This window comes from Anthonomus grandis, chromosome 6, assembly GCF_022605725.1.
Source record: "Anthonomus grandis grandis chromosome 6, icAntGran1.3, whole genome shotgun sequence".
Classification (NCBI taxonomy): Eukaryota; Metazoa; Arthropoda; class Insecta; order Coleoptera; family Curculionidae; genus Anthonomus; species Anthonomus grandis.
In genome coordinates this window covers 29703247-29723661 of record NC_065551.1, presented here as the reverse complement: position 1 = coordinate 29723661, position 20415 = coordinate 29703247, and the positions used below count along the sequence as shown (strand labels likewise).

Here is a 20415-nt window from a genome sequence, read left to right as displayed (position 1 = left end):
AAAATCTATGCTACTCAGACAATGTCGTTAGAAGATTTTCGGCAAAGAATGTTTAATGAGTGCCTTCAAATGACTCCTCAAATATTGCGAAATGTGTGGCAACGTTTTGAGCAAAATCAAATATTTACTTGCCTAACGGGTCAATTTATTCTTCATTTTTAAACTTTTATTAGTTTTATTTAAGCTTTAAATTAATAAATTTCCAAAACTACTGAATTGAAGTATATAAATCATTATTATAAAGGGAATTGAAAAACCTTTAAAATAAAAATCACTCGATCGTCTTTCTATTTAAGATTTGTCAGTAAATGCCTCTGTTTCGTTTTCGATGCTCCACCCTGTATATTTTGATATGCTATCCAAGAAATGATGAAAATGAATATCGACATAATGGAAATAAGCGAGGTGAGATGGCCAGGAGTTGGAAGTATAGACAAAGAAGAAATAGCATTATTTTATTCGAGAACATCAGATGGAAAGCTGGAATAAAGGGTTGGAATAATAGCTTCAAGACATATTGTCCGACAAAGCAATGCTACTTCGAGTAAGAGCAAAAGTAAATAGAAAATCTGTGCCAAAGCATAGAAGACGTAATACAACAACTCCCAAAGCACGAAATAAATATCATAATCGGCAATTTTAATGCCAAATTGGGGGTGGCTTTAAAAACAGCATTTATTGTACTATTTAGATTAAAAATAATAGAGGAGACAAGCTTGAGACATTTGCAGAAAACAATGAATTAGTAGTATTAAACGCAGTCTATAAATTGCGAAAGAGAAGACTATATACATAGAAGTCGGCAATTTTTTGATCGAATTAAGTAATAAAATAGAATATTATTAATACAACATAGTTTATCTTTTTTTTTCCATTAAGTCATGCAGCGCAAATGACGTAAAAGCATCCACAGTTTACGCATTTGTCACAAACCATAACAAACACAAACTTAATTAAAAATACGAGCCAAAGGAAGTAATAAAGTAAAATTGAAAGCATGGGTCAGGAAGTGGTGATACAAAATTAATCACATGCAAACCCACGTATCAACGGTACGTCCCAAAAAGGCATCTTTAAAAGTAATTGTTTATTGGTCACCACCAGCCAAACGCGCAGCAGTGAGAAAGAGTAAAGTTGCTGTGCCTGCAAAACGCTATTCCTGCTATCGCGTTACGACAACGACAAACCGCGATCGGTTCCCACACAAGTGTCTGGCGCGTTGCGCTTTATTAGTTATGAAAAAGGCCTTTAATTGACTTTAATTTTATTTTTTAACTGTGTACCTTAGTGATGTGACTATAAATAGTGGCCTTATACGTGTTATTTTGTTTGGAATTAAGCGTTTTTAAGCTCTGGTGAGTGATCATGCCATGGTACCTTACTAAACTGCCCCCGGGCTATAATATTTGTTGTTTTAGTTTCTTGAGCCTCATTTAAAAAAAAAAGGTATTACAATTAAGGTTCCTTAAAGATTTTTTAAAGTTATTCTTAATATACTATGGAGTTTCAGCTGAATGAGACCCTTAGATATAGCTAAAACATAGGAACACTTGTTCAGCTTGATGACGTCAGAATTAGCCAGAAGCAAAATATTTATGTCTTCGTCAAAATGTTCACTTCTTACTATTGCGCAGTTTCTTGATGTCATAGTGTTGTTTTTTAAAAGAAAATTTGTAGTTCAAGTGTATTTTGATATTATGCAATGGAGTGATCAAAACCATCAAATATACCTACCATGGTCATATGCTTCTGAAACCCTCCATTCGAACAAATTTTAATTTTAAAATAATATAACTGGATTCAGGCTGATAACTATAAAAATATTGTATATTTTTCAATTATGTCTATTTATTAAAAGCCCATTTAATTATTATTAAAAATGGTTGAAAATAGGAAAATACCGAGAGAATTTTAGAAAAATAACTAATGACTGAAAATAAAAAGTTACTAATTGTCTCTACTTGTTTGAATTTTATTATAACTTATTTTTTATTCAAAATGTATTCCTACTGTGTACAAGATTTTTATCATTTATATTCATGCTTTTATTACTTTTGCAAAAACTAAACAATAGACATGGTGTTTTTTTTAAATTGCGTAAAAATTCTATCCAAGTAGCTATTTCTTGAATAAACTATCTTCGATTCTACGAATATAAAACATCTTAAATTTTCTTTAACATTTTATTGTTTTACCAAAGGCTAGTAAACGTGTAAGAATTTTTATTTTTATTAATTTTAGTTTGTTACATCTGTAGATATTTCAGTAACTTTTCTCAAACGCAAGAACCTATAATTACAATCAATTATTTTTTTTTCTAAATAAAATATATAGTAATTACTATTATATTCAAAAATTTCATTTTACCTAGCAATAAAGGAATGCAGAAGAATGAAAAAAAAATGGGACAGATATACTATAAAAATACATAAAGAATTGAAAATATATTGTATGTAACAATTAATTTTTAGATATAATATTAAGATGACATTCGGAAAATAAAATATTTGCTTAACTTATTATTATTTAATTATAAATACTTAATCTATCCCTATTACAATATAGGCAGGCATTAACACTACCAGAACACAAGCATGCTACCCGGCAAATGAATTTGTATAGCTCTGATTTATGATTGACCCATAATAAATTACAATAACTAGAGTAAACTACTTGAAACTATTGAAAAATATATTAAATAAATAATCATATTAAGGCCACCAAAAATTTTAAAACAAAATTGACACATTTTCTCACAGATTCTATTTATTTTCCTATTTCCTCAATAAAACTTGTAAGTGGTACTTTTTTGTATTTTATATTATATTTTTCACTATATAGTGACGTAATTTGTTGTATATTCGTTAATATAATTATTTTGCAGTTTTAGTTAAATCAGACATTTAATTAAAAGCCAAGAACACTTGTTCAGCATGAAGACGTCAATCGAACACTTGTCGCTCTTGATGGCTTAGTGTTAATTTTAAAGAAAATTCTGGGATCTAGACTACCTATTTACATTAAGCTATTTTATCTTAACACCTAGTTAACTATTAGAAAATTAAGAAACTTTAGAGAAAAAAATCCTTTTTCTTGTTGACTCATTCCATTATACGAGTATGATAACTTAATGATTTATGCATTTTTTAACCTCGTTATAACTTAATTTTTTTTAAATCTAAATAGCTGCCATATAAACATTTCTAATCATTGCATAATATGTATAAATTTCAAACTAGTTTTTGCATTAAAGATTTGGTCAGATTTCAAGTTTTGCAAAAGTTTCCGCTTCGAATACGAATTGATTTCTTAAATTATTTATATTATCTATGTAACCATAACAGAAGAATAAACTGACCTAAAAGTTTCCATACATAAAAAGTCATAAAAAAAGTTATATTTAAAAAAAAATTGTATGACTACCTGACTACCTATTATTGGTAAGACATTAAGTTATTTTTTCTAGCTTTCCGGTGACGATTTTTATTATGCGCATTATGTGTTTTTTGATTTGTAGATATAGTTAAATATTGCACTTTAAATTATTAAAAAAAATTAAGTTTAAAACTGAAAATTAATAAACTAAAATTGAAACTTTAAGAATCGATATTATTATTCGAAAAATTCCTGGGTAATATTATTTCTTATTTGTTAATCCGTAATGCAGTTGTATGATGCGCAATTAGGAACTATAATTTCTCAAGGAAATACAAATGATATTCTTGCTATTCAGTTATCTTGTGAAAAGAAAACAATATGTCCCTTGGAAATAAGAATGAAGGATATACGACCAAAACAGAAGAATGTTGCATTACTCTTGGCCGACCTCCTATACAATGCCAATAGCTATAATATTAATCACTCTATTTATTAAAAAAACCTATTTAATTATTATAAATTTCAATATAGCAAATATATAGTTGGTGTTTGTTATCGGACATAATTAATAAATAAATATTAATGAAGTTATGTTTGATTGCTAATTTTATACCAGTTTCATTATCCGTGGTATGATGTATGTTATACCTATATATTTAGGTGATATAATATTATTGATACATAAATAATATTGATGTTTTATAATTAGCAATGGCGACTTTATTTTACATATTTTTTAGATTTACAAAATTCAAAAAATATTTTAAATGTATGACGTACCAGTTCACAAGTATATCAAAATAAGAATTATATAACTAAGATATAAAGTAAATCGAAATTGAGAGATGCATCTAATTATAATTAGTATATTAAATATTCGAACGTCGACAGGACATTTATCGGATATCACAGGAATGTCTTTTGTTATCAAAGGAAGTGTCAATTGCAAATATTTTTTGCGGATGATCTCCACTGATTAAATTATAATATTAACACAAAAAGATATTGTTTCAACTTATTCTTGAAGTTATGATTATATTATGGATGATTATTACTAAATCTATGATAATAGTGTAATATTATTGACAGAAAGTCATGACAATACTATCTGAAATAGTAGTTATTGTGTAGTTTTTTAAATTTTTTGTAATTAGCGCTAATATTTGAGTGGAATATTGGAAAAAAAGTTTATTACCAAGGGCATTTAAAATGTGTAATGTGTAAGTAAAAAAATGTGATAACATTTTTTCTTGCAATATCCTAAACCTGTACGTAATCTAAATATCGACTTAGATAAATGATAAGACATTGATTAATAAGTCTCAAAAATTCTTTTTTTTACAATGATTACCAAAACTCGATTAAAAAATTTTTTCACTTGGCTCTATCCTTCTTACCATTTTTTCGCTTAGTTAATTATTAAACCATTTTCAATTTTTACATTTGGCTTAGTGTTCGCACGGCATTTCATTGACATTTAAACAAACCTTAATTAACGCCTACTTGAACTCACCCATTGTAGCTCAATATCAATATGTACTCAGTATAGTAATATTATTAAACACATCAACTGCAGCATATGGTGCCACTTAGGTAAGTGAGAAATAAAACAGTAACGTTTTAGACATATGATTGCCTTTTGCAATATGTTTTATAAATCTGTTCCCGAAATGTTATATTGTTATGTGGTATTTGTTTTTATTGTTGTAATGCCATATGGCGCAGATGACAATTTTATTTTTAATAATCAACTACAAAAGCTACACTGTTTACTACACTGTTTTTCCAGGACAAATTATATGATTAAAATATTTTTAAGGAATAAGTCTCTGTATTAAGAATTTTGACTTTTCGCTTGAAATATCTTGTTATTGATAAAAATATACTTAAATTTAATCAACACGCAACTGATTTAGTAAGTCCCATTTTGTTCCCTTGTCCCTTCTCCCTTTTTTTTCTAAAGTATCATATTGTATTTTATAAATTGCCTGTTTGATACGACATAAATAAATCCTTATAAATATAATAACTAATCTAGTGATTTTAGATCCGTCATTCCCCGGCTTTGCACCGTAACAGCCTTAATCCGATCGGTTAAATTTTGATTGATGGATTTAATGTCTATAACATTGATAAATCCCGATTAATTTTAGTTAACTAGAAACTACAGATTATCCGCACATTAAAATAGTGTGCACAAAAACGCTTGGTTAACAGGAAATGGCGAAGGCGTTCAAAATAACAGAAACAATTCATTTAATTTTGCATAGGGTCTCGAACAATGAATAGTTCAATATATTCAGCCTATTGTCAATTATTTCCGTTTGTAATATATTACGTGCTTTAAGTGATAATCCAATTATTCTAAGTCTAAAACATAATTTTTCTATTATTGAAGTAAAGAAAATATGCTTCTTGTAAGGCTTTCGTTTAGAAAGGTTGAGTAGTGTTTGCCTTCTAAGTTTTCTACTCTGGTGTAGTATATAACTCGACCATGACAAACAGGTGAATAAATGATGAAGAAGCAATATCCTAAATTAAAATATATCGATTTTTACATTAATAATAATCAATCATTTAGCTAATATACTTAAGTTGTCTGTAGTTTATACAATAAACCAGTTCCTACGAAACGTTTTTTTAAAATAATTAGTAAATTAGATGAGACTTATGATATACACCATATCATATCATTTAATTATAGTTCGTCAATGCAAATTATAAAATTAAATAGTAGTAACATAGTGCTATAACTTATTTTGGAAACAAAAACTGCAGCATTACTGATTACTTCCTCTCGATCATATTACAATTATAACACATAGTATTAGAAACAGGTATCAATAAGATACCGCCTGATTACACACATACATTTAAAATTAGAAATACTAAATACTTTCTAGCTTCTTGATTGACACAGTCGAATGCTTTACACACGTCACAAAGAACTGCTAGCGGATAAGGAAGATCCTCATTTAAACCAAATATTTTAAAGGAGAGAGAGAGAGAGATAGCATTAGATAGCATGCATATACTGTTGAAGTCAAGTACACTTAGTAAGAAATTAACAGATCTGCCACAATAACGTAGGAATGTTTTATTCCTGAAAAATTACTTCAAATACTTGAAACCGATAAAAAATTCGTCAGACCAGTGACCTTATTTCATGTTTTAAAGCACGACACTTAGATGGCGATACAGCTAATCATTCATAAACATTGAATTATGAAAATACTTTGTAGTCAAATTATTTCAAAAATCCCTGGAAGAGATAAAGAAATGCGTAAGATGTTTTGCACATCTCAAATCACTGAATTAAAATCTGAAAAATACCTTGAAGAGCCTTCTAGAGGAGCTATTGAAGTGAAAAAGAATAAATTATATTCTTGTGGACATTTTTTAAAATAATGACTACTGGTACCTTTATTCTATATTACTTTTAATGAATATATAGATTACATCAAGAAAACTACAGCTTGGTTGCTTTCATTTGGTCGGAGATGTACCGTGGTTCTTCTCCTGTCTACTGATGCATAGTAGTGATCATCATTGATCACCCTATCTTTTGAACTTTTTCTTATCTTAAGCCAAATAGTCTGTTTGCCACGAAGTCTTAATCGCTTGAAAATTCACAAAACATTGAGTAATAGATTATTACACATAAAATTTCAAAAAAATCACTTACCAGAAAATGTTACGTTAGTTATTTATAATTTCAGTCTATTTTTTCAACAACGCACTAATATAAATAAACGACAAAAGAAGGGTCATGTGGAGAATAAAATTAAATAAACAAAATAAGAAATATCTACACCTTTTTTGCAAAAAAAATATTTTTAGGGTAATGGACTATTTTCCCTATATAAAGAAAACCGATATACGTATACATTAAATAAAGTCCAAATAAATATTTAAACTAGCCCCTTTTCTACCAACTAGCTTTTAGTAGCCAATCAATATTGTTTGAGTTTCTCTGTATAACTTGATGGGTTAAACAGTAATTTTCCCGCTTCAATATTCCTGCATTTTTTATAAACATTACAGCAACACCTTTTAGAAAACCATTTTTTCTCATCAATAATTAATAAGCTTTTGAGTTGCACGCTATATTATTGTCTCTAATCAAGGCGCAAAGTGTAATGTCCATATTCGATAGTACTTATAATATTTATTATTAGTAATTAATTTGATTACTGAGAAAAGAATTATAGTTGTTATAAGAATTCTAATGGAGAGATGATTACCCAATAAAGCCCTTCATAAAAATTTGTATAGCCAATTAAATCTGTGGAATAAATAGGAACATATTTTTCGTAAGTTAATATAAATATTTTATAAACTCTTTATCTTCCTTAATTTAAACTGTGCTAACATTATCTAATAATAAATAAATAATGAATAAAAAAAAATTATTTATGGTTACTTTTATACGGAGTCACAAAATGAAACGTTAAAATAAATTAATGAACTTAAACGTATAAATATCTATATCCAATAATAAAACATTGATTTTGATTATATACGGATTAAACTTATAAAATGAGTCTTATCTATGTGTGTGAATATATATATGAACACTTGAGTACCATTAATGTTATGGTTAACTTTATTGAGAATATTCATAGTGATTCAAAGTATATATTTCTGTGTACTAAGATTTTACAAAGCTGTAATTTTACAAGCATGCGTAAATGTAGTAAGAGTGTAAGCAAGTATAAAGTAATATCACTTTAACCAAAGTCTTAAACCAATACTTTCTAAAGCCTTACTAAAATCCCTCTCCATCATTTATCTCAAATAGACATAACCAAAATTCAGATGTACAATTTTACTGCCTGTACTAAGTCCCCTCCTAAGTTACCCTCGAAAAGTAAATAATTATCCTCAAAATATTGGAACGATATTGAAAACGCTGATAATACATGCTGATTCTCTGTCATCTCGTTATGACCCAACTCCTTATATACTCGACTGAATTGGAATCATGGTCAGTCGAGTATATAAGAAGCCGCGTCGCCGCTGCGAGTTACTTGACAGTCCAAATGCAGTGCAATTCGGATTAATGGCGTGTAATTTAAATCAGATATAAATATCATGTGCATCGATTGTTTTAATTCACACCTAATGAATGATAAAGACTTTATAGTATGGCATTTGTCTTTAAATAAGTTTTTCATATGCCTCAGTCTACTAATAAGCCGCTAATTAGCCACTTGTTAGTAGGCTAATTACCCGCAAATTCTGGGAAAGAGAATCTGAAAGGAACATACTGCAGAAATACCTAGAAGGATAAAAATACAAAGAAGAAAACGCAGATTTAAACTTGACTATTAGCCACAACTGCACAATTTTTTTTTAAATTCAATTGTTCTAAAATACTTCATACTTTTTAATTTTTGTTTAAGACGTGTAAAAATATGATTTTCACCAGAACTGCAGTTTATGTAAAATGCATTGATAAATGACAGCTTGTATACACTTCCTTGCTATTTTCAGATATTGCGATTGTTTCACCAGTTGCGTACAGGTTGTAGAAATAAACATATCTTTTATAGGTAACCGCATTAAAGGTAATACATTTTTGATGTTGTTTATAGTTTTGGTGCCTATAAAATGTTATGGACAATAAAACGAGAGTAATTTTTGAAGTTAAACATTTTGTTTATATTTTTTTTATTTATAATATTTATATGTATTTTGAACTATAGGATTAGCATATTATTAATAAAATGAGTGAGATTAACGTAAATAAAATTGGTTCCTATGTATTAAAACTGTCCTTAATTGTACCTAAAGTATTTAACAGAATTTGGGTTAACAAACAACGTCGAAAATCCTAAAAAGCTTGAAGGGTTGTATTGTTAATATATTTAAGAAATCGTAACATTTTTCCTTCTGATGACAAAAAATTAGTAACTATGTCTATGATATTTTCAAAATTGTATACTACAAATTCATTTTTTTAATAACGTTAAAATGGACTCACTTATATTTTATATACCTAAGAATACTAAATCAAATTAGATTTTATTGGACCTATTTAACATAACTTGTAATCTCCAATGTGTGCCTACTAAGTTTCCAATACAGAGCGATGAGACCAAAACATCATAATAAAAATATACGAATAAATAAACTTTACAGATTAAATAATAAATAAAGTGCTATTTATTATTTAATCTGTAAAGAAAAACGCCATTTTAAATTAACACTGAGGATATTAAAGAACTGAGACAAAGCTATGACCGAAAAACCGGCCAAAAAGTCGACATTTTGGCTCTCCTAAGAGCTATATCCTGGACGCAATTTAAAAATAAGAGCAGAATTATTATAAAATGTGTTTTCATCCGTAATTAAAGAAACTGCAATAGAAAAGAGATTTTGGCTCTCCTATAAGACTTATATCCTAGACGCATTTTAAAATAGACAGGAAATTAATTTTTTACCTCTAAAATAAAAAATAAGATATCTGATATATCAGTTTTTTTTTAAAGATACTTCACTAATATATCACAGAATTTATAAAAAAATTCTTCTGTACAGAAACAGCTATATTTTGACCGTTTAGTCAAGTTTAATCCTGAACTTGATTATTCATAATTTTAACATCAAATAAGGCAAATATGTGTTAACCACGCTAACTAATTTTGTATTAGTGTGTAGGAGTTGCGTGCTAATTTTTTCATCTTAGTATGTAAAATATAGCTTATAACTTTATCGATAAAAATTGCTTTAAAAGTAACTTGCGTGAGGATTTCACATGCATGCAAAATTTACTTTAAACTTAACTTAATCTGCAAGACTTACACAACAGCAATAATGCAATTGGATAACAGTGGCATTATTCTTATCTAATTCTCCTTTATCAAAAGGGCAAATATATCCAAGGCAAATATAATAAGCAATTTTGTATTTGCTTTCCGGGATTTTTGTGCATCAAAAAAAAAACTTCTAAAAAACAGAAGTTTAACTCACCTGTTTTTTCAAAATTAATCATCCCAAGAAAACATAAAGGAAATGCATTGAAGACATAAAAAGGGCAACATAATTACTTAGACCATAATAAACAAAACTATATTTATAATATGACAGGAGGATTTATAAGAAGAGTTTCTATCAAATAAGTAAATAGAAATATATAAAATGCAACAGTAAAAACATCTTGTAAGATGTCAGTTTTCTCTCATTCATTTTATGACTGGATTCAATTTTAATAATTGTGATACATCAACTTTGATGCTTAATTTAATTCAATTTATAAAACTATAATACCGTTAATACAACTGCTTATATAAATATTTTTTTCCAGAATAAAAGATGTATCAAGGAATAAGCAACGGAAACGCGCCTAAATTTCAGCGCACTGGTAGCCAGATCTGCGCCAGTCCAGAAGACGAGCTCATTGCAGCGGTACTTGAAAATAACTCCGCAAAAATCGAACAACTAATTCGTCGCAATGAAACATTGCTCAGCTACACTTATCCGGACTACAATAAGCGAATTCTGTTGATCGCTTGTTCAGAAGAAACAGTTAATGCGTCCACTGTGGAAACATTACTGAAACTGAACGCTAATCCAAGGGACCGTACTGAGGATAATGGATGGGAGGCCATTCATTGGGCTTGCCAGAAAACTGACTATGGAACCGTTAATGCATTGCTGAGAAGGAATCCTGGGGATATTAATGTCGTTGATAGTTATGGTAAGAATAATAATATTTAGTACACCTCTTTATAGACAATAAACTCCACTTTTTAAACTTTTGCCTTACTATTTTTTTACAATAATCTTCCTAGGTAGTTTGATTACTTTTAAGAAGAAAAAGGTTTAACTTCTTAATACCAAAGAAATAAGAAATTAACTCCGCATCTAAAAAAATAAAATTGGTACCGATACATGGACAAAATTTGGTTAATTAAGTAGCTGTTGACGTTAAGTAGAATGAGCTAGAATTTAAGAATTTAGGAATAACACACATCTCCTAGATAGTATGTTTAATGAAACAACCTTTTCTGTATACAGCTTGTTCCTATTTTAAACTCCTTTTTGTTATATGTATATTAATTTGTAAACTAAGAACCTAATTGACAAATTCGAATAACTTTCTTTCTTGGTAATTTAGCAGAATAAGAACAAATTAAATTAAGTCATCTGTCATGTCAATTATGAACCATAGAAGCACGAACTTAATAAATAATAAATATACCTAGACTGCTAGTGTAAATGGACACCATGACCAAAAATAACCGCTGTCTGGTGGCCGCCATTTTTATTGTGGTTGTGTCCTTTTGATGTTGGTCACTCCGAATATTTCCAGTGTTGCCAATAAAAGATATATTGAATAAAAGTAATGGAGTTGACGACGCTGACGTTTACATGTGATTTTTCATGAACTTAAGTATAAGAAGTCGTGACTCGTGCAGTTTCGTGCACTTTCTTTACTCATAAATAATGAAATTATGTAAAAATCATAGTTCAAAAATTAACGAAGGTGCCTTAAAGTTATATCCTTAAAATATTAATTTGTAGAGAGATATTGTCCATGTTCTGGAAAGCTTTTCTCTAAGGAATATAGTATTCGTTAGGTCACGAAACTAGTTTTCAGTAAATAGACATTTTGAAACATGTATACTATTTTTTCTATACCGCTTACCTGTCCATTCCAGGTAAGTAGTGATTGAAAACATTTACCTGTAGAGTTTCTCTTTTCCTCTTCCTTAAATTACTAATTTCCCTTTTGATAATTGTATTTAAATAATAGAACTTATTTTCTATTTTAATATATTAGTTCGCTCAATTGTGGTTTGTTATATAAACCATAAAGTACATACTTTTTAGATACATCACATTGTTTTCAAACCATATTCTAAATTAAAACATATGTGCCAGAGATTAGAATTGTTGAAACTGGTAGGTATAATAAAAGCCAAATGATAGGATCTCAAGTTTTGATAACCTTTGTTTTTAGTTTCAAAAATTTAAATGAAGACCATTATTTTTATGGTACTAGGATTCGTAAGATACAAGCTTATGTGAGAACAATAAAAACCATATTTTAAGGTGCATATGCATTTCTCCCTGTAAGTTAATTGAAACTTCGTAAATGAAATCAGAACTAATTAAACTATCTTAGACTCTTAACTAAATGTAACTTTCTATTTCGTTTTTGTTAATATAACCTCCCAAAAAATTTATTTTTTTTGTTTTCCTACAATTGGCACCACTGAAATTTGTCAGAGTGACCAACATCGAAAGGACACAATCACGCAAAACGTCGGCCACCGGGCCACCTAGAATTATTATAAACTTCAACATTAGCCTGTTTTTTAGACAAGAAAAATACAACCACAATAAAAGAAATTAAACTGTTTTTCTTCAATCATGGATAATTATCTAGTTATTAATAAAATAAATTTTAGACCGTTTTCCAGTTTCTTGATTTTTAAAATATATAACGTGTAACATATAAGTAGGAAGAGAGGAAAATCACAGCACCTAATAATTATGGAAGGTATTTTAAGCCTAAACAGAGGCGGCAGCTTCCCTATTGTAATATTTTTAATACTTACTAAGTAAAATTATTCTTGGCATCGAATAAGTTAGTAACTCTCTAACTAACTAATACTAGTAAAAATATTTTCTGTAGACGCTGCATATCAATCATAAAATCATAAAAAAAGTTTGCATTGCGTCACTCTTATTACCTGGTGATGTGGATTACCTCCTGAAGCCTATTTGAAGAATTTTTCTTCAATATTCTTTTAGTTTTTAAATATTAAACTGTATTTTTTAGGAAATAATTCTCTTCAAATTCTAATTCGCCATGGAAACAAAGACAGTCCAGATTTCATAAAATGTGCCAGTCTCTTAATTAATACGGGAATCGACGTCAACCATGTCGATAATAAAAATAAGACCGCTTTATATTGGGCTGAAAAAAAGAAAATCGGTGACCGTATCCGTAGCATAATAGACGCCAAATCCGAGGTATTTATCATTAATTTTTTAGTTAAAAATCAATTAATATTTCTTTATTTAGCCAATTAATAACAACTCGCGACAAAACATTAAAAACGACATATCAGTGCTGCTGGATTACCTTAGGCAAGGAAGAGAAGAAGACTTTATAAACTGCTTTCAAGATGACTGTTTGGTGGATAGTGGTGACGATAGTAGCACGTTGCTTCAAATATGTTGCAAACGTGGTATGGCAAAAGCGGTACAACATCTTCTTAATAACGGAGCCGATCCCAACAAAACAGGAAATAAAGACTTAACCAAACCGGTAGGATATTTTGATTTTTAAAATTATGGCTTATTATAGTTCATTAACAATAATTTATTTTTCTTTGATTGAAGATTAATATTGTGCACCAATTTTGCATTAGAATGAATGTACTATAAAACCAACTTTCTTTAAAAAAAATAGAACATTTTACACTAATTCAAATATAATACTACCTGTAAAAATTGTTACCAGACTAATATTGAAAGTAAATATAATATTACCTGCAAAAATCTTTACCGGACTAATATTGAAAGTTTTAAGGCATAGTTGCCAATCGTACAGGTTCGGACTTAAGATCTTCGATGTCGTTTTTTTAATGTAAATGTTTATTTCGATGCCAAAATTTAATTTTAGGGTTTTATTTTGAAATAGTTATATACATAAATTTGTATTTCAAAAATGACATCCAAAACAGTAAACATAATTGTTTTTTTCTCTTTCTGAAGTATACTAGTATTATAAAGTAATTGGTTTCAATAGTTCAAAATAATGTTCTTAGACTATAGCAAAAAAAAAATATAAAAAAATTAATGATCTAGACTTTTTATAATAATTTTTAATTAGTTAGTCAAAGTACTACAGTTTCTTCTTTTTATGGTAATAAAAATCTCTTTTTTATTTTTAGACGCTACAAGACGCTTAATTCATTATTCTATTTATCCACGATGTCTTTAACACTCTGCCATAAGCTTACTTTTCAAACGTTTCTTTTTCACATTATTTCAGCGACTCCATGCTTCCATTCCATAGAATAAAATGCTGAAGATATAATACATAAAAGCGTAATAAACGTACTCTTAGGGCAATATTCAACGCTCTATTGATTACCAGATAGCGCCCAATATCCGTGGAATAAGCCATCTATATCTCACTTGACAAAATATGTTGCAATATGCCTATGACTGTTATTTCATACCACATTTTTCCAACTCTTGTATCTTACGTGATACTCACATTGAAACTTTTGAAATTGACAACCTTTATAAACATTTAGGTATGTCAGGATATTCTAAAAGACGGACAAATATTGCAGGCATAGGAATTAAATATCCCTAAGATATGCAAAAGATATTCCTGGTAGATATTATATTAATTAGATATCCTGGAGATATGCATGCAATGTGTTTGTGCTGTCTGGGTTGGTGGAAAATAAATCCAAATTACTGGAAAATTAAAAAAAAAAAAACGTCAAATATCCGAAAATTCCCGAAAGTCTCTTGAAGTCATAAAAACAAATTACGACAAATGCCCGGAATAATTTCTTTTTATTTTCCGGAAAATTAATTTTTTTAATTTCACTTACAATTCCTTGAAGAAAAAGATGGTTGGAATAAAATAAAAAAATATTTCTGTAAAACAATAATTGTTCTTAAGTTTTGATTTTTTCGAAACAGATAAAGGTTGAAAATGTATTTTTATCTTCTAGGAATTTGACGTTATTCCATTATGCTTCTAAGGTACTCGTATATTATTTCAAATCCCAGAAATATTTAAAAACTTGTGCCAATCAAATACCGGGAAAACATAAAAAATTACCTTCCTTGGAGACATGTAAAAGTCACTACAAATGCCTGGAAAAAAATTAAAATTAATTTAATTCCTATTTTTTGGACTTTTGAAAACCTAAACAAGCAGAAAATTAATTTTTATCCAAATAAAATATAAATTTTTTATGACTTTCATAAGTTTTATCGTAGGTATTTTTAATTTCTTTAAGGCACTTTATCGCATTTTTTTCATCTTTCAGCGATATATAATGCTTTTTGCACCTTTTTAAATATTATTCTTACTTGCTCTATTCTGCTTTTGGTTTCAAGAATTCATTCCCATTTTTTATTTACTAGACCAAATATTTGTATCTGTGTACTCTCTCCACTATTTCTCTATCTATCCTTATATTAATTTTGCTAATGGGTATTCATTTGGTGTATTTTTCATGTTTATTGAGACCCATTATTGTCCATTGCGGCTAATAGAATCCGTCGCTAAAAGAACTCTATCTTTAGCATCTTTTAAATTGTTGATGATTATTCCGTTGGGAATTATATCTCTTATTCTTACTTTGGCACCTTCTCTGAAGACTTTTTCTACATTTAAATTAAACAAAAGCATAAAGAAAAAATAAATATGTCGAACTCCTGTTTTGCGTATCTATAGCAGTAAAACTTTTCCCACGTAGGAAAATTATATTAAATAACTGTTAATATTTGAACACACCGTACCTCTACAACAAATAACTTCACTTACAAACACAACCAAAATCAGTACAATTATAGACTCTATTTATTGAATTTTGTAAAAAGTTTCATTTTAACCGACCATGTTGGCATTTAAATTTGCATTACATTACATCGTATGCGTCCGGCTTATTGCGACTTTATATCATAAAAAATAGATTGTCGTCATACCTCAACTATAACTTCATGATTCTTTTTTAGGTAATCGTTGCTGCAGAACATGGATACAGCGAAATTTTAAAACTTTTACTGGATAAATACGATAATATTTTAGTAATACCCGAGGGACTTTTGGGACTTATTCTGCAAGACATTGATAGAGAACACCATGATAATCGGGGGTGCTACAAAGTGTTTATGGATAAACTTAGAGGTAGTAATCCTGATGAGGTATCCATAAAGCTTAATGAACCGGATTGTAAAAATAATACTCCCTTACATTATGCCATTAGGTAAGATAACTTTAATAAATTAAAAGGTAAAAGTTTTAAAGTATTTAATTAGGTATGGTGATAAAGAAATAACTGAAGAGCTTCTAAGCCTAGGAGCTTCATTGGGTGCGAAAAACAAATATGGCATAATGCCTGTTCAGGATATCGAACCGGAAACGTTGAAGCAACATTTGGATAATTGCGTCCAGTTTGACTTAAAGAGCAAGAAGATAGAGAAGGAAGGTTTTCAGGTGAAGTTTAATTACCGGTCCATAATACCACCATATGCAAAATCGTCATTTAATGAGCAAGTTACTTATAAGGATCCAGAGGCGGCAGGGATAACTGCAAGCGTACAAAAGTCTTTGGTGGCCGAAACGGAGGTAAAAATGTGTTTGCTTTTATATTATTACTTTGAATTAATTTTAAATAAATTTATTTTTTTTCCTTGACTATATAAAAATGTATAATTTATTTTTCTACGCAAATTTGGATCATTCTTGTGACTTGTATCATATTTTTTTTGGTTCGTTATTCCTATTTTTTGTGGACAAAAATATTTTTATAAGAATATGATATGAATACTCGCCAGCGAGCAAAAAAAATGAACATAAATACAACAATTGGCAAAAAATGGCTGGCTATATTGCATGGTTTAATATAGGACCATGCAGCAAAATTTTCAAAGTTTCTAGATGATCAGGGGAATATGTACTATTTGGAAACATTTGATTTTTTGGTTAAAATCAGCTTAGTTGTTCTATTCAATTTATGAAAATCTAATACATTATTATTTATTTCAACATTTAAAACTTGTTTTTCTTACTTTCAGGTGATATTCTTCATGAGCCAGACGTCCGAATTCAAACATCTATTGAAGCACCCAGTAATCGTCAGTTTTCTGTTCATGAAATGGCTTCGTGTACAATGGTTATTTTGGGCCAATCTTATTTTCTACATAACTTTCGCCCTCTCACTTGTAGTTTATATATTTTGCGATTACGCTTACTTTTCGCCAGAAGGAAAGTCCGTTTTTCAAGTTTTATTCGCAACGTTATCTTACGCCGTTCTAGTTATAACACTTATAATACTTATGTTTAGGGAACTCTTTCAGATATGTGTGGCACCAACAAAGTATTTAACGAATTTTGAAAACTACATCGAAATAGCTTTGATTATTTTAACATCTTTTATAGTGTTTAAGAGTGGGTCTTCTGAGGGTACTAGAAAGCAGCTTTCATCACTAGCGATACTGTTTGCAGCGTTTGAGTTGGTGTTAATGCTAGGACAACATCCATATTTTTCCACAAATGTGGTCATGCTTAAAACGGTCTCTTTTAATTTTTTTAAGTTTCTTATTTGGTATTCGTTGTTAATTATTGCGTTTGCTTTAAGCTTCTATCTACTCTTTACCCCTACAGATAAAGTGAATGTAAGAATCAGCAGAGCCGAAAATAATGACTCAGCGGTTGCTACTAATGACGACGAAGATGAATCCTTCGTTAATCCAGGAAAGTCTTTATTTAAAACGATTATAATGTTGACTGGAGAATTTGACGCAAGCAGTATTAATTTTGATAATGATCCCTACGTAAGCAAATTTATTTTCGCCCTATTTATTTTTATGATTGCAATCATTTTATTGAACCTACTTAATGGTTTGGCTGTAAGTGATACGCAAATGATTAAAAATGATGCCGAATTAGTAGGGCATATAGCAAGGGCGGAGCACATTAGATACGTTGAAAGCATGTTAATCGGTAACATAATTCCTGTAAACGTAATGAAGAAACTTAATGATGTTTGCTGTTGCATTCCGAATTTTAAAAGCTGCAATATCGGCATGTGTAACAGGTTGTCTAGAAATACTTGTTTGTTTCCTAAATATCTTAATTATGAATTAATATTTTATCCAAACAAATATGGCCAAGTGGAGTATTTTACAGAAGATAAGAGATTGAGAAAAAGCTGTGTACCCTGTGCAACAATTTGTTTAGATAGGGAAACTGTCAGGAGGACAAATAGTATCGTTCTAGCAAGACGCGATGACGTGGAAAAAAATGAGGATTTTAGGTTGCAAAGGCTTGAGGACGCACTTGCAACACTACAAGTGCAATTGGATAAGGTACTGGACAGATTAGGGGCTGGGAAATGCTGATTTATTAAGTGTGTTATATTAATTTGTATTGTGTTATTGTTAAGGTTTAATTATTTTAATTCGTTTCTTTTTTTAATTAGAGGAGTAAACTATATTTTACGAAATTAAATGTTTGTACATGAAGATCAAAAAAAGTATTTTTTCTCAAGCAATTATTTTCTGCAAAAAAAAACGATTTTCATTAACCGTACCCTTCATGTAAATCAAGTGTCAATTTTTTTTAAATGCCGAATTTTCTCCCTTTTGTAAACAGAATCGTATATGATATACGTATATTCTACAGTTTAATACAGTTATGGTTCTTCCTTGATGGCGAAATGTAAAAACTGCTCCTTTTAATCCACTTTCGATTGATCCAACACTTGGGATAATTTAAATGTTGATCCTATGAAGTTAACTTAAGTAATTTTTAAATTTGCTACAGTGCAGAAGTATATCACTAAACAGTAAAACTGTGATGCCATAACCTCTGTTATTTATAATTAATTTCGTGATATTAATAAGACAACTAAATTCATAGTTAAAAAAAAACTATTTTGATTATAATTGCTATAATTTTAGTATAAGTTTGTTTTAAATTAAGGTAACTAATGTACGTCCTATATTATTATTACTTATTTATTATTAAGCTTTTATAATAAATCATTCAATGAACTGAGTTTGTGTTATTTACTACAGCGTAGTACAGCGTAATTATTTAAACTTAAAAATGTCACAATAAAACATATGTGAATTAATTTTGGAAGTACTGCTGAACATCAAATTAGCAAAACCAAAAAAAAACTCATCGTGGTATGCAGGGGGATTATTTGTATATAACAATTTAAGGAATTAATTAATATAAAAGAAAAAATCCTTGTTAATATTAATAATTAATACCTCTGTAAATTATAGCTTGACATTTGCATGGTATGCTTCTAATTAGATTGTAGCCATTATTCTTCCATACAATTCAGCAACTTTTCAATTTAAAGGGTATATTATATCCTTCTTTTTAACTAAGAAAAACTGTGTAATTTAACGTCAGTAAAAGGTATTTTATAAACCTTATTTCAAGCAGATATGTCAAAAGATGTTGGATATACGAACCTTTTTTTTTAACAGCCTATTTATTAAGAGAAAAGCGTCAAACCCGTTACAGGAATTATGAATTTTGACCTATATACACTTGCTAGAACGCTGTAGCGCCAGATTAAAGGCAAAGTATCATACAGTCAGTCAAAATGAAACTCGTACACCTAAGGTTTCTTTTACATTCTGTACAAATAACGTGCAAAATATTTCCAACTATATATATCTGCAATCAGCATAAAATGTTAAAGTTGTTGAGCAAAAATATGCAAAAAATGCATGCTGAGCATAAAAAAGTATAAGAGATAAGCAAATGTTATGGTCAAAATGAAACCCGTACATCATATTTACTTTACAATAACATATATTATTATTTATTATAATATTATTTATAGTTAGCACTTGGTATTAAGAGCATCTGTTACTTTTAACACTCATTCATTTACCATATGGGGCGTCAGCGTGGACAAACAAGCGTTGTAGAACGCAAATTAATTATACAACATTGGAAAATCATTACGACAAATTTCCAAGATGGTTTGTAGGCCGCACTCTGCCGTGCAAGGAGTTGTGGATCGTTATAAAAGTGAAAATAGAATATCAAATAAAGTAAGGAAAAGCCCTCGAAAAATGTTTAATTCGTACGACGAACGTTGGATCCTCAGAAAAGTTGCGGCAAACCCGAAAATATCTGCACCGAAGTTGGCAAAAGAAATTGAGAAATATTTACGAAAAATAGTAAGAAATTTTCTAAAAAAAAATAATATTCATAGTAGAGTGGCTCGAAGAAAACCTTGGATCAGTAAGGTAAATAAAATCAAGAGGTTAAGCTTTGCTGAAGAACACAGAGAC

General features: G+C 29.2%; 1 protein-coding gene across 1 annotated transcript; it reads left to right on the top strand.

Annotated features, from left to right (window-relative positions):
* The first annotated feature begins 1109 nt into the window (after window positions 1-1109).
* On the top strand, window positions 1110-19146 carry LOC126737719 (transient receptor potential cation channel protein painless-like). The gene is made up of 7 exons (XM_050442722.1): window positions 1110-1355; window positions 10688-11080; window positions 13172-13365; window positions 13418-13663; window positions 16105-16355; window positions 16408-16717; window positions 17167-19146. The coding sequence occupies exons 2-7, from the start codon at window positions 10696-10698 to the stop codon at window positions 18490-18492; spliced, it is 2712 nt and encodes a 903-aa protein (XP_050298679.1). The 5' UTR covers window positions 1110-1355; window positions 10688-10695; the 3' UTR covers window positions 18493-19146.
* The last annotated feature ends 1269 nt before the right edge of the window (window positions 19147-20415 follow it).

Excerpts from the sequence above, each read along its gene's own strand:
- LOC126737719 (XM_050442722.1), top strand. The coding sequence starts at position 10,696 with ATGTATCAAGGAATAAGCAACGGAAACGCGCCTAAATTTCAGCGCACT. Across the intron at positions 13,366-13,417 it reads TAATAGACGCCAAATCCGAG|CCAATTAATAACAACTCGCG; the intron begins GTATTTATCATT and ends TTCTTTATTTAG. Across the intron at positions 16,718-17,166 it reads CTTTGGTGGCCGAAACGGAG|GTGATATTCTTCATGAGCCA; the intron begins GTAAAAATGTGT and ends TCTTACTTTCAG.